The sequence below is a fragment of the Lutzomyia longipalpis genome, chromosome 1, assembly GCF_024334085.1.
Source record: "Lutzomyia longipalpis isolate SR_M1_2022 chromosome 1, ASM2433408v1".
Classification (NCBI taxonomy): Eukaryota; Metazoa; Arthropoda; class Insecta; order Diptera; family Psychodidae; genus Lutzomyia; species Lutzomyia longipalpis.
Genome location: NC_074707.1, coordinates 8,758,104 through 8,772,411, shown reverse-complemented (window position 1 = coordinate 8,772,411; position 14,308 = coordinate 8,758,104). Strand labels below are relative to the sequence as shown.

Sequence of the window (14,308 nt, the reverse complement as noted above, 5' to 3'; positions counted from 1 at the left end):
CCGCGTAATTCATATTTCGCTTCTCTTTCTCTCCAGCTTCTTCAGCGTGGAAGAAGAATAAACTGAATGTCTTCAACATATGCCGAATTGCTCGTAATCCCACGTTGTCTAGTGGTTAGGATACCTGGCTCTCACCCAGGAGGCCCGGGTTCGATTCCCGGCGTGGGAATTTTTTTTGACTTTTTTTTCCACATTCTAAGAAAAGGAAACCTTTCAATTCCCCACAAAAGACGTGTTTACCTTTTCTCCAAGAAGCCGCATTTTCTTTCTGCGACGAAAATAGGAGTTTTCTTGGAAAATTAAACGAGAAAATGGAAATCTCAACCAATAAAATCTTCCTGAGGAAGACAAAGAGAGGAAAAATCCTGAAGGTAAGGAATTTTTCAGCAATTTCCTTTTATTTTGACTTTGAGGTTATGTTTTTTTTTCTTGGGCAGATTGTCCGGGAGCATTATCTGAGGAATGACATCTTCTGTGGTTCAGCTGCTTGTGAAGTATGCCCGCAGATGTCCCACGATAAAGTACTCTCAGAGTGCCCCAAATCCCCAAGTAGCAGCATCAAGTATCCGCATTATGTTGTTCCGGACACAAACGTGGTGCTGGATCAGATCGATGTACTCGAGGAGGGTATCCTTTGCGATATTGTGGTGCCTGTGATTGTCCTGGAGGAGGTGAAGAATAAGAGTTCAGCTATTTACAAGCGCTTCCGGGAGCTAATCGCCAACACAAAGAGGCGAATCTATACATTTGTCAATGAGCATCATCGAGAGACATTTGTGGAGCGTCAGGCTGGGGAATCAAGTAATGATCGCAATGATAGGGCCATCAGGACGACAATTGAGTGGTACAACACACACTTGGGGCTCAGTCAGAAGGGCAAGAAGGATGAGAAGCGCCTGCAGGTCATCCTCCTGACCAATGATGTGGAGAATATGAGGAAATCCCGTGAGATGGGCATTGCAGCCTTCACAATTGAGGAGTACGTGAAGAGTTTGAAGGAACATCCTGAGTTGCAGGATAAGCTGGCGAAGAAATTCTCAGACGAAGGCAATAAGCCCGATCTATTCCCGCTGCATCTCTCCCCAGGGCAGATACGGGATGGTATTCGTTCTGGACAGCTTCTGCAGGGATCTTTTATGCGATCACGTGAAAACTACCTCGAGGGGTATGTGAATGTCGAAGGGATGGACAAGGCAATCCTCCTGCAGGGCAGGGAAGCACTAAATCGTGCCGTAGATGGGGATATTGTAGCTGTGGAGCTCTTTCCGGAAGCTGAATGGTCAGCTCCGTGTGGGGTGATTATTCAAGACGATGCTGAGGATCCTGGGGATGTGCTGGAAGATGAATCAGGGCTCCTAAAGACACCCAAAGAGATCGAAAGGGTGCCTACGGGAAAGATTGTGGGGATTATCCGGCGCAAATGGAGACAATACTGCGGAATTCTCCAGCCAAGCATCCTCCCGGGAGCTGTGAGGCATCTCTTTGTACCGGCTGAACCGAAAATTCCCAAAATTCGCATTGAAACACGTCAAGCGGACAAGCTAGCACAGCAGAGAATCATCGTGGCCATTGATCAGTGGCCAAGGTACTCACGCTACCCACTGGGACACTTTGTACGTGCTCTGGGGCCTCTTGGAGACAAGGAAACAGAGAATGAAGTCATTCTCCTTGAGCACGATATCCCACACAGTAATTTCTCCGAGGAAGTTCTCAGTTTCCTGCCCAAAATGCCTTGGATGATCACAGATAAGGTAAGATTTTTTTTATTCTCTCAAAAATTCTATAAATCAGAGAAACCAGACAAGGAATCAATTGCTTCAGTATCCTCAAGCGTTGACTGCAGGGAGAGTGTTGAGATTGTCGATGATTCCTGGTCCTCCCAATTGTCTGTTTCTTCTTCTTCCGGGACTTCCGGAATTGTGCTCAGGGTTGGACTGAAATTTGCATGGAAAAAAGCTTCTTTCAGTGGAAGATTCCAAGAGATTTCAAAGATTATTCCTTACGTGAGATGAAGGACAATATCCTTATTTCTTGTGGAAGCTCTCTGGGGAAGTGGGTCAATTAAAACCCTCTTAGTTGGACCTCTTTTGGTGAGGAAAAGGAAGCTATTTGCCTTCTTTTTCTCTTTTTCCTTCACCAAGACGGTCAGACTCATCAATTCCCGGCTCTGTTGCTCAATTTCCGCCTCAACGGCGGCAATTTGCTTGTCCAGAAGCTCCAGATTTCGCTGAGTGTTGATAATCTCCCTTTTCATGCACTGCAGCTCAATGAGAAGTTTCCGGAGATGCTTCTGGCACTTCCCAACAGCATTCTCCTTGTACATTTCATTGACAATCCCTCGCAGTTGATTAATAAATGCTTCACATTCTCCTGTAATTTTGTCCACATTCTTGGGATTTTGTTCTGACGCGGGATTTCCTCGAGAATCCATAATGTTCACAAGGAGATTGACCATATTGTCCAGAATTGAAATCACATCACTGTCCATTACTTAGAATTTTATTAAATGCACAAAAAAGGAAATAAAATCTCTATCCTGCCCACTTTGTTGTTGTATCAGGATCTGGAGAAGCGTGTGGATTTACGGGGGATTACCATCTGTTCAGTTGATCCGCCCGGATGTACGGATATTGACGATGCTCTGCATGCAAGACGTCTCTCGGAGAATCGTATCGAGGTTGGGGTGCATATTGCAGATGTGAGTCACTTTATAAAGCCCGGAAATGCCCTGGACAAGGAGGCATCCATGCGGGCAACCACAGTGTACCTCGTGGAGAAACGCATTGACATGGTTCCGGAACTTTTGAGTTCAAACCTCTGTTCCCTGCGTGGTGGTGAGGAGAGATTTGCCTTCTCATGCGTCTGGGAATTGGACAATGAGGCAAACATCGTGGAGACAAAGTTCTTCAAGAGTGTCATCCATTCCAAGAGCGCACTGACCTACGAACAAGCTCAACTGATCATTGATGATCCCTCCAAGAAGGATGACCTCGCAAAATCCCTCCGGGAACTCAATAGATTGGCGAAGATTCTCAAGAAGAAACGAATTGAGAATGGAGCTCTGGTGCTGGCATCACCACAGATACGCTTCCTGGTTGACAGTGAGACACACGATCCCATCGAGGTGGAGGCAAAGAAAAGCCTGGAAACCAATTCAATGGTTGAGGAATTCATGTTGTTGGCAAATATCTCCGTTGCGGAGAAGATTGAGAGAGAATTCCCGGAATTCGCCATGCTTAGGCGACATCCAGAGCCATCCCAGGGGAATCTGGACACCCTCGTTAAAGCAGGAGCGAATCAAGGCTTTGAGATTAATACAAATTCCGGTCGGGAGTTGGCCATTTCACTGGATAAGGCCGTGAAGCAGGATAATCCGTATTTCAACACAATGCTGAGGATCATAGCAACGCGATGCATGAATCAGGCTGTTTACTTCATCAGTGGAACTGTGCAGAAGGAGGAATTCTTCCACTATGGTCTCGCTGTGCCCATTTACACGCACTTTACATCCCCAATTCGTCGATATGCCGACATCATTGTCCATCGTCTCCTGGCAGCTTGCATTGGAGCCGATGGGACGTATCCGGAGCTTCTGGATAAGCAATCTTCGGCTGAATTGTGCAAGAATCTGAATTATCGCAATCGCATGGCTCAGTACGCGGGGAGAGCATCTGTGGCCCTTAATACCCATCTCTTCTTCCGCGGAAAGGCTCAAGAGGAGGAAGGATACGTTTTGCTGGTGCGCAAGAATGCTCTGCAGATCATCATTCCCAAATTCGGACTTGAGGGCACAATTTACGTCAAGGACAAGGCAGGAAGGAATAAAACAGCCGCTCCCTTCACCTACGATGAACACAATCAAACCCTCCAGAGTGGGAAGATCATTTTCCATGCCTTTGATCCTGTCACAGTGCGCCTTAGTCTCGACTCAACGAATGTGCAGCATGAGAAGCTCCTATTTGATCTTGTAAAGCCACACATTGAGGGATTCAGTGTGCCACAGACGCAGAGTCAGGAGGGCGAGAAGAGGAAGGAAGCACCAACTGAGTCCGGAAAGAAGAAGCACAAAAAGGGGAAAAAGTGAAAAGAATTGATTTAAATTGATTTATTAAAAAAAAAATGTTATTTTTGAGAATAAAAAGACGCAAAATAAAGAATTTTTTTTTAATAAAAAAATATCAAAAAATAATTGTTTTTTGAAAATTGGGCTTTTCGGGGCTTTCTTCCAGAGCTTTTAACTTTACTGAAAACTCTTTAGGAAACAATTTTAACGTTATTGGATGCTCATGGGCAAATCTTTGTCGGCTCATCATTTTGGAAATTCTGTGAGTAATTTAAGATAATTTAAGAGCTGATGCAAAAAATAATCCGTTAAAAATTCCCACACGTAACGCGGAGGTGATAAGAATAAATGAATTAAAAATTTATTTCTAATAATATTCAGTTTCTCCCTGATCGTCAGTGTACCAACATTTGAATTAAGTTAATTCTCTGTGGCGTCAGTGAAGTCGTAAAAATGATTTTCTGAAGGTAATTTCTTAATTATTAGTTGGTGTTCCACTTCGTGGCCAACACCAAGTATTGTAATCGTCGGAAAAACCGGCCACCTCAGATCGGGTTCAAACTTGGTATGAGCACGTTTTAGACATCCCACATTACGAAAATGGTGGTGGAAAATTTTTGATCCGGCCGGCCTGCCGGCCTGCCGGCCGGCCTTCCGGTGGTCCAAACTTTGCCTTATAGCTCGAGAATGGTAACAGATAGAGACTTCAGGTTTGAAGTTTTCTATAGAAATATGGGTGTAAAATTTCATTTTTTCGCATTTTAAAAATCCAAGATGGCCGCCGTCCGCCATTTTGAAATACTATCAATCACTTCCCTTATAGCTAGAGGTCTGAAATTTTAGTATGTTGTAGAGCTCAGAGAGAAGTTTTCATCAACAATTCATACTTGACAATCGGTCAAGCGGTTTAGCAAATATGGCGGCCTTAAGCAAAAAGTGTTTTTTCGATACAACTCGAGAACGGCTTGACCGATTTTGATCATCTTGGTATCAAATGAAAGGTTTCAAGAAGCCCTACAACTGTATAGAACATTCCAAGTTCCAAAAACATCCGCAAGAGGCGCTAAAATCAAAAACAAAAATTGCCTAACTTTAAGGGGCAATATCTCCCAACATCTGTTATAGATTTCCTTTAAATTTTGATATGTTGTAGCCTGACTCAATATCTGTCACCAGTCCGAAAATGAAAAAAATCTATGTCGCCGTTTAGAAGATATGGCCATTTGAATAATTCTTGCATTTGAAAAGTTCTAAGAACCATATCTCTTGAACCGCTTGTCCGATTTGACTCAACTTTGTATCAAATTAAAGGTTTTGCAATTATCTACAACTTTCTAGAACATCAGAAACCTCTAGAACCATTCCTTCAGGACGAAAAATGCGAAAAACTGTTTTGGTGAAACAAAAATCCGCCATTTTGTGTTCTGGAGGTGACCTTGAAAATTATTGAGATATATGTCAAATTATAGCTTATTTCAAGACCTTTCCAAAACTAGTCATGAAATTTCTGTAGGTGTTATAGAACAAGAGATATGACAATTTTTATGCATCAAATTGCTGAATTTCACTAAAAAATCAACTTTGCCTACTAATATTGCTCACAAATAGTATTACAACGCATAAACAAACTTCTACACGTTGTGGGACACCAACTCTTATAACTGGACGCGTTATGATTGACTTATTTCTGTGAAAATTTTATTTGTTATTTTCTACAAAATATTTAACTTATCTTACCTTTTTCTGTTAAATTGGTGTTTAAAATTAAAGGATGGTCTCGAAATTTTGGAAACTACAGAAAAAAATGGCCAAAATGTGAGAATTTCAAATAATTTTTTTGAGCCCAAAAATTTATTTTCTAAATCGAATTTACTGAATTCTTATCAGTATTTGGCCATTTAACCAGAGTGCAAGCAAATTTCGAATTTTTGGTTTCAAAATTGGATTGAAAATCGATCTTAAAAGTCCCCGAGTTTCTAAAATAACGTGATCATCCCTTAATAAAAGTGTTAGGCGTAAAAGAATTACGTGAAACGTTTTATCCGTTTAATCTGCTTAAATTATACAGAAAAGTCTTCGGAAAAGCGGTCACATAAAGGGAAATGAAAAATACGAATATTTAATGCTTTTAAATTGCAGAATTTTATCAGTTTTGGTTAAGATAATAATAATTTTACCTCCGAGGTCTGCCTGATCTTAAATTCTCTTAACGTCTGCAACTAAACCTATCTTAATCCCCTTATCCCAGTTTTAAGAGTTTCTATGATTCCTTCATTTGTTTTTAATTACTAAAAAACCAAAAAAGATAAAATCTAAACATTTAAAATTAAAATAATGAAAGAAATAAAAAGAGTCACAAAAAACATTGAGATATTACAAACTTTATTTCCCCTTAGCAACAAACATTTTTCTTTCTTTGTTCTAACGTCGACTAATAAGGATTCAATTAATTTTATGTACATAGAGATTACGAAGGCAAGGATTTGAAGAGTTATGACGTGCGATTTATATGTTTTTCACATCTTTCGGACACTGAGAACGGGATCGGGGGCTGTCATGGCGTACCCTAGCTCCTGCAGAGCTCGCCGAATATCTGTGAACACGGTTGCATCTTCAATGGTTGCCGGGAGGATGACGCGCTTATTCCGCGCAAAATCAGCCATTGATTTCCTCATTGTCTTTCCTACGAAGAAATGAAGAAGAAAATCATTTTTTTTACGTTTAAAAAAGTCAGAAGAACCTTACCTGATCGCGTTCTAGGAAGTGCCTGGACTCGAGCAACAAGCCTAAATGCAGCAATGGGCCCAATGACCTCACGGATAATTTTTATAAGCTCAACAGAAAGTTTGTTCGAAGGTTTCGTTACATCTGGAAGTGAAGAATTTTTTTGAACTAAATAAAATCTTCCAAAAGGAAGCTTAAAATCCTCACCATTCTTCGTAACGTAGAGACACAGAGGCACTTCCCCCTTTGTAGGTTCAGGCACACCAAAAACAGCCGCATCCCCAACATCTGGATGTCTAAGGACGGCATCCTCGAGACTTGATGTGGAGATCCTGTGACCAGCAACATTGATAACGTCATCATCACGAGCAGTTACAAAGATGTACCCACTTTCATCCTTGTACCCAGCATCCATTGTGTCGTAGTAGCCGGGATACTTGCGGAAGTAGGTACGTTCGAAGAGTTCGGGATTTTTGTACAGCGTTGACATATTTCCTGGTGGAAGAGGGAGCTTAATGGCAATCCGACCGAGTTCATTTGGTTCAGCACGTGATCCATCCGGAAGGAGAACTTCAACTGCAAAAAGAATGATCAGAATTAAATCTCCTTCTTATGAGATTACAAGAGAAGCCTTAACTAACCGCCATAGCCAACATAGGGAAGCCCAGTTGTGAACTTTGGTGGATTGAGGCTGTGATTGAAACCAAGGCATGTAGCCGTGATAGCTGATCCTGTTTCCGTTTGCCACCAGTGATTGAGCACGGGGACTTTGAAGATTTTCTCCATCCACAGCTTCGTTTCCAGATCACAGTGCTCACCGGCAATGAAGATGGTTCTCAGGGATTTAATGCTGTACTTTGAGCCACATTTTATTTCAGGATCCACACGACGGATCACCCGGAAAGCCGTTGGTACGGAGAATATCGCATTAACCTTGTGCTGCTCAATGATACGGAAATACTGCCCAGGATCTGGGGTACGATCTGGCTTTCCTTCGTACATCACAGCTGTACAGCCGTGTAGAAGTGGAGCGTAGCAAATGTAGGAATGTCCAACGACCCAACCGAGATCCGATGCAGCCCACCAGACATCATCAGGTTGGATGCAGTAGATGGAGTTGAAGGTGTAGGCCAGGGTGACGAGATGACCTCCAGTTGGGCGCTGTACTCCCTTCGGTTTATCCGTTGTACCCGATGTGTAGAGGATGTAGAGTGGATCACTCGCCTCCACAGGCACACACTCAGCCTTCTCCCCGAGAGTCAGAACTTTCTCCCAAAGTATATCAGTTTTGGGATCAATTGGTGATTGCAGGACATTACTTCGTTGGAAAATAACATTGCACACCGGCTTCCATGCTGACATCTCAATAGCATCGTGTAGGATATCAAGGTAGCTGCAATACACAAATAAATCAGCTTCAACCTTCCTCCCCGAATTAATTGTAAAAACTCACGGAATGATCTTGTTGGGCTCAACCCCGCAATTTGCTGCAATAACAACCTTTGGTTCAGCATGCTCAATCCTCGTGCACAGCTCACTGGCTGCAAATCCTGCAAGGAGCAACAAGGAGACAGAGAAAACATTGAGAGCGGCCAAATCACGCTCTGATTCTCATTAAGAGACAAAAATTATCAATTCTGCGACTATGTGGCGCAATTGCTGGGGAAGTTTCAATGGTTCCCGGGGTCATTGAGGAACCTCTGGCAGTGATTTAAAAGGCAAATTGACCTCCAAGGAAAACACACGCACACACACCGCTCAATTGCGACTCAAAAAATTATTGTTTACGCCAAAATCAAATGATTGATTTCATATGGATTTGGGCAGATGGAGGGACAAAGGACTTCTTGACATTGGTTTATGGCTCACCTCCAAAAACAACAGAGTGGACGGCACCCAGTCGTACGGTTGCTAGCATGGCCATTACAACTTCCGGCACAAGGGGCATGTAGATCACAACACGATCACCTTTCTGAACGCCCAATTGCCGTAAACCACCAGCTAGGCTGCTGATCTTGTCGTAGAGCTCCTGGTAGGTAACCTTGCGTATGGTATTAGTCATTGGGCTGTCGTGGATGTAGGCCACTTTGTCTCCCTTGCCCGCGATCACGTGACGATCGATGCAGTTGTAGCACGCATTGAGGTAGCCGCCCACATACCTGATAGATCGTTATTCAAAATAATAATTAAAAATATTAATTATCAAATGGATTATCGTCAGGGAAACAAATTATTTTAAAAAAATGATCGTTAAAAAATTAGTTAATTTGATTACAATTGAATTAGTTAAAGTCTTTAAAGTTCATTTTTTAAAACAATTAATAAAAAAATCATAGAAAGTTTTTTATTATAAAAAGTTTGTAAATTAACCAAACTGAAGTACCAATCCTAAAAAAAAATTCTAGTCTATTTTAAATTAACTGGATGATAAATTTTCGTTTTTAAATTGTTCTTTTATGAATTGTTTTTATTTTAAAAAATACTGATTATTATTCAAATTAATAAAAAAATCTTGAGACATTTTTTTATTGATAAATAAAAAAATACAACAAAGAAAAGTACTTAGATAAATGATCTTGAAGTTAATTATTCTCATAACTACCTTTTCAAGGTAAAAGAAACTTGGTTAATAAAAGGCAAAAGTAAAGCCAATGATTAATTCAAAGTTGGTAATAATTTTTATCGCGGGAGGTTATTTTATTAATAATTCAAAAAGAAAGAGAAATTCTTTTATAGCCCTTGGGAAACTGTTGCGGCCTGTTATTTGACATTGGTCTTGTTTATTTTTCTGTAGTTATTGTTAAAATTTCAAATTAATTATTAATTAATTAATTATTTGTTTTAAATGTTTGCCAAAAATGAAGAAAATATCAAAGAGATTTTATTAAAAAGTGTAATAAATCTGTAATTTTAAATCTTTAGAATCTTCTCTGCTTCCTTCAGTTATAATTTAATTTTATTCGGTTTTAATTACCTATAGATTTGAATTCGTAATGGACTTAATTCACGACTTGATATTGCCTAAATCTTCTTATTAAAGAAATCTTAAAGAAATTCTTTATAGATCTTGGCAATATATTTAATTGTTTCCTTAACTAGTTAATTTAATTAGTGCTTTTTCCACTTAAAAAAAAAACGAAAGTTCAAAAAGCATTCAAACCATTAAGACAGGCAGTGTAAAAGCTGTTACCAAGTATCTGCTCGTGTTTGTGTTATTATTTTGCAAATTTCACACCATATAAAGAGTAATGAAAAGTTTTCAAAAAAGCCGCGAGAAGGTCAAACTTTACATAAAATTATTAAAAAAAAAAAAGATTGTCCGACAATACACAAAAAAAAACAACTAAAAGGGGGCGAGCTTTTTGAATCTTTTCCGAGCTTTTCCAAATAAACCCGAAGAAAAATCGTAATTTTATAAACGATTTTTAACATTATAAAAATTATTAAATAATTCGTTCATTGATACCTGATATAAAATTAATTTCAAGTTGCTTTTCTTGGAAAAAATTACAATAAAAACTCTGGAATTATTGCATTTTCTTGCTTCTACTAGAAAACAAAGAAAAAGGATTTAAATTAAACACGAGTTACTTAATTTTTAAATGACAGCTTTTAAAGTTTTTTAAGTTAAAAATAGTGTCGCTTTAGATTTGTTATTCTATTCTTTCCTTTACTCGTAGAGTTCGGGCCTACGTTCAGTAAAGATAAAAAAAAACCTTTAATTTCCTCATTTAAGAAAAAAAAACTTTATCAAACAAATTAGTTTTCTGAATTAAGTCTTAAGTATTTAAACTAAACAGCCTGTAAGAACTTTATTCGATACATTCAAAAGTACAAATTGTGCGACCATAATAAAACTAATGTCCTATTAGTACAGTCAGGTATTGGTTAACGTCGCATGGGACTCTTTCCACCCATTAATAATAATGAGTGGAAAGAGTATATCGCATGCGACGTTAATCAATACCTGACTGTACCTTCTTTTATTAGGTAAGAATATAAAATTTTTTTTTGAGCACATACAGGAAGAGTATTTGAACGAAAAAAAAGTTATAATAAAATAGTTCTATAAGAACAAATTTTAAGTTAACAGAGACATTTAGTTACTGATTGATACATTTAAGTGTCTCAAATGTTTAAAATGCTTCGAAAAAATTTTCTTCTAGCTTATTGAACCTCGTCAAAATATAACTTTCTTTCAATGACACTCAAAAAACAACCATTAAGATTATTTGGGGCGTGTTTTTCGTATTTTCTGCAACCTCATTTGATGAAAAGTCTAAATTATTTATTCTAAACCATTGAGTGCAAAACACTTTCTCTATTTTCTTCTCTTCCCTGTCTCCGTGCCTAAATTAAATGAGGTGCAATTGAAAATATTATCACGCGAGAGACACTGTTTTAACTCTGCTTGTCCTTTGACCTCATTTCCTCGATCGCATACACCAAAGAAGCCAACCCGTAAGGTGCTTTCCATAGAATTGACTTTTTATCATTTTTAAGTATGTACGTTAATGTTATTCACAGGTAGCAATAAATTTGTTCATTTTCTTCCATTAAAAAGAAATTCTCACTTGTTTCTGTGAGCTAAATGAGAGGAAGATCTTACCATTTTGTGAAAGGTGGATTGGAATGATCGAGAACCTTCTCAAATGGTACGTCCCAATCAATTAGCTGTTGCCCCAATTCACCCCAAAACTCTTCGGGGTTCTCAATGGAGCGCCTATAGGTGTCCAAGTAGAGTTGATTGAAGACATCTGGGTACTGAACTCCATCTAATTATTTTTAAAGGAGGGATTTCACACATTTTAATCACTTTATTTAATTATTATTATTTTTTTATTTTGAGGGATGAAGATCCCATCCCAAAAAGGACCTACTTCCTTCATACTGCCCAGAGTAGTTCCCATTTTGTTTTTCTCCAGAACTTTGCATTTTTTTCAACGAATAATTAAAAACTCTTAATCAATTAAAAATAATAATTTTTAGCCAAACACACAAAACTCTCTCAACTTTCTTCAACACCTTTTTGAAAAAAAACACCACCAAAGATTAAAATTAATTTTGTAGAAAAAAAGAACTAAAAAAAACCGTCCGATCCTTCGTATTCCAAGTGAGTCCGCACCCCGTTACGTTTGTTGTGCAACTGACTTTGATAGCCCCAAGTGCTAGCCAAGTACTCGCGTCAATGTCTTCTGACTTGGGAAGTAGTGGCTAAAGGTACATAGAAAAAGGCACTGAATATTCATTGCTCCGACTTTTATCCTATTCGTTTTATATAAAATGCCTTGCTTACCATTCTGCATACCATTTTAATGGGGTAATATTGTGCGTCTGAAATTACAATTCTAAGAAAAACATAGGTAGAGGTCTCATTAAGCAAAGGTAAAAGCTTTTGCATTGTGCTCCCCTACTTATCTACGTCTAGTTCAAAACATGAAGAAGTTGCTGATGGGAAGAATATTTTTGATTTAGAAGCTTTTCTTAATTAAATTAGAATTTTTTGTATTTGACAATTTCTTTAATAAAGTAAAGCATCGCTGGTATGTAAAACAATCGTCTTTTTTTTAGAAATCTTTGAGAAGATAAAAAAATAATAAGAAAACGCCAATTAAATTCTTCATTTTCAACAAAACTTACTTTTAAAAAAATCTTCGGAAAAGTTTTGGCAAAAATATTATAAACCACACCTCCATAGTATTTTTTTCCTGTGTGAAAAATGAATTATTTTATTAGAAGAATTGTGAATTTCTAAAGATATTGTTACTATGTGAATTTCTTCACTGTCTTAAAAGCTTGTTTTTTAATATGCTAATAAGGTACAGATAAAATTTCTTATCTAAAGAGGTAACGCCTGAGAAGAGAACAGCATCGAATGAGAGTCAAGAAAAGACTAGAAAGAAAGTCTATTGTCATTCAATACTTTCTCATATTAACATAAAAAAAATTTTTTTATATATTTTTTATGATTGCATGAGAGAAATTCTGATATAAAAAAAAATGATTGGGGGTTTATTTATTACCTCTTTTATCCATTTATTGCCATTTTACAAATGATCACACGTGTAGTTATTAAATTAATACCTTCTGATAAATCTTTTAACACGCAACTGATCAAAATCATAAAAAATTTGTATTGTTGAGTAGATTAAGTTGAAATGTTCTCCTTTGTTTTAATTAAAATGAATGATTTTTAATATAAAAAGTTTAAATTAAACTAAAAGTAAAAGTTAATATTAAAAATATTGATTAAATCGAATTCTTAAAGTTCCGTTTTGAGTTCTAAAATAATATCTTTTACTGAATCAAAAAAATCTTATTTTTTGTAAAAATATCCAGAAAAAAAAGCATTGTGAAACTCAAATTTCTCTAGATTTAAGCCTTGTTTTAGAACTCTTTTTTTTTTAATCCTTCCCTTAAAAAGAGACTTAAATAATCATTTTGATAAATTATAGAAATCTCAATTCTTATCTCAAAAGTTGAGCAAAAGTTTAAACTCACTTTAACTCACACCATAAAAACAATAATAAAGCAAGAAATTAACGTATTTACCTTCTAAAAATAATAAACTATAATACTTATCTACCTACTTTTTTAAGAAAGAGGTGTAAACTGTAAACTTTTTTTAAAAAACTTTCCAAGACTTGATTTCAAGAAAAACATCTCTTTATTAGATATTATTTAAAATTAAACTGTAACCTTTAGTAAGGTTCCAGAAAAGAAAACTTTTCTAGATACCTTTGCACCTGTTTGATCATTTATATGTGAAGTTGTGACGTTCCTTTTAAATATGTTTAAAATGACAGAAGAAATTTTAAAGCAGAAATTGATGGAGTTTGTAAGGAAATCTTCTAATTTCACGTCAATTTTCTCATCAAAATTATTCCATAAAAAACTCCTTGATAAGGCGTGGAAAATCTCGAGAAAAGTGAGTAAAGTATTCAACGGTATTTTACGATGAATTCTTCATTAATTCAACCCCCCGCTGATCTTCTTTGAATGTAATTGCGAATTATTTATACGTGATTATCCAAATTTAATTGGGAAGCTCAGCGAGGGAACATGCCGCATAGAGAGTTAATTCCGCTGTTGTCTGCTTTAGCCAAAGGAATGGCCTGAAAGTGAGAGTTTGATTAATATAACGTCAAATAATGTGATGTACAGATGGATGATGATAAAGCTAAATTCTCTCATTGAATTTAACTATATAATATTACAGCTTGACCAAATCCCACCCTATTTTCCATTCATTTAGATCTCATTGAACATTTCAATGGAACTCCTACGTTGTACACAAACTCTGTGACGCTATTGAGGAGAGCTTTTTGTGCAAAACGAGAAAACGTGCAAATCTTTGGGGAAATGACGATGGAAACCCCTTTTGTGATTGAACTCCTTGAAGAAACACGAGTTCCAGCATTGATTGTTGACTCAAACAGTTTGATAAATTCATTTTGAATGAAGTTTAACGCAATAACTACCATCGAGGTTGTATTGAAAGTTTTACCAAGAACCAGAACG

General features: G+C 37.4%; 3 protein-coding genes and 1 non-coding gene across 4 annotated transcripts in view; 2 read left to right on the top strand and 2 right to left on the bottom strand.

Annotated features, from left to right (window-relative positions):
* The window catches only part of LOC129787507 (C2 domain-containing protein 5), a 970,947-nt gene that overhangs the window by 926,166 nt on the left and 30,473 nt on the right, over positions 1–14,308 (bottom strand). The gene's annotated exons all lie outside the window — the stretch shown is intronic.
* Trnae-cuc (transfer RNA glutamic acid (anticodon CUC)) lies at positions 98–169 on the top strand. The gene has a single exon. It is a non-coding gene; the product is annotated as a tRNA-Glu (tRNA).
* Positions 230–4,189, top strand: LOC129787509 (exosome complex exonuclease RRP44). The gene is made up of 3 exons (XM_055823194.1): positions 230–371; positions 438–1,751; positions 2,561–4,189. Exons 1-3 carry the CDS (start codon positions 312–314, stop codon positions 4,082–4,084), a joined length of 2,898 nt encoding a protein of 965 aa, XP_055679169.1. The 5' UTR covers positions 230–311; the 3' UTR covers positions 4,085–4,189.
* LOC129787569 (acyl-CoA synthetase short-chain family member 3, mitochondrial) lies at positions 6,425–12,023 on the bottom strand. The gene is made up of 8 exons (XM_055823285.1): positions 11,668–12,023; positions 11,397–11,562; positions 8,657–8,946; positions 8,241–8,337; positions 7,429–8,180; positions 6,995–7,363; positions 6,809–6,931; positions 6,425–6,746 (listed from the first exon to the last, which is right to left on the bottom strand). The coding sequence occupies exons 1-8, from the start codon at positions 11,720–11,722 to the stop codon at positions 6,580–6,582; spliced, it is 2,019 nt and encodes a 672-aa protein (XP_055679260.1). The 5' UTR covers positions 11,723–12,023; the 3' UTR covers positions 6,425–6,579.

Bases quoted from the DNA above. Each gene is read 5' to 3' on its own strand.
- LOC129787509 (XM_055823194.1), top strand. From the start codon at position 312: ATGGAAATCTCAACCAATAAAATCTTCCTGAGGAAGACAAAGAGAGGA. The intron at 372-437 runs GTAAGGAATTTT...TTTCTTGGGCAG, and splicing joins AGAGAGGAAAAATCCTGAAG to ATTGTCCGGGAGCATTATCT. The intron at 1,752-2,560 runs GTAAGATTTTTT...TTGTTGTATCAG, and splicing joins CTTGGATGATCACAGATAAG to GATCTGGAGAAGCGTGTGGA.
- LOC129787569 (XM_055823285.1), bottom strand. From the start codon at position 11,722: ATGCAAAGTTCTGGAGAAAAACAAAATGGGAACTACTCTGGGCAGTAT. The intron at 8,947-11,396 runs GTAAGATCTTCC...ACGATCTATCAG, and splicing joins AATCCACCTTTCACAAAATG to GTATGTGGGCGGCTACCTCA. The intron at 8,338-8,656 runs GTGAGCCATAAA...TGCTCCTTGCAG, and splicing joins CCACTCTGTTGTTTTTGGAG to GATTTGCAGCCAGTGAGCTG.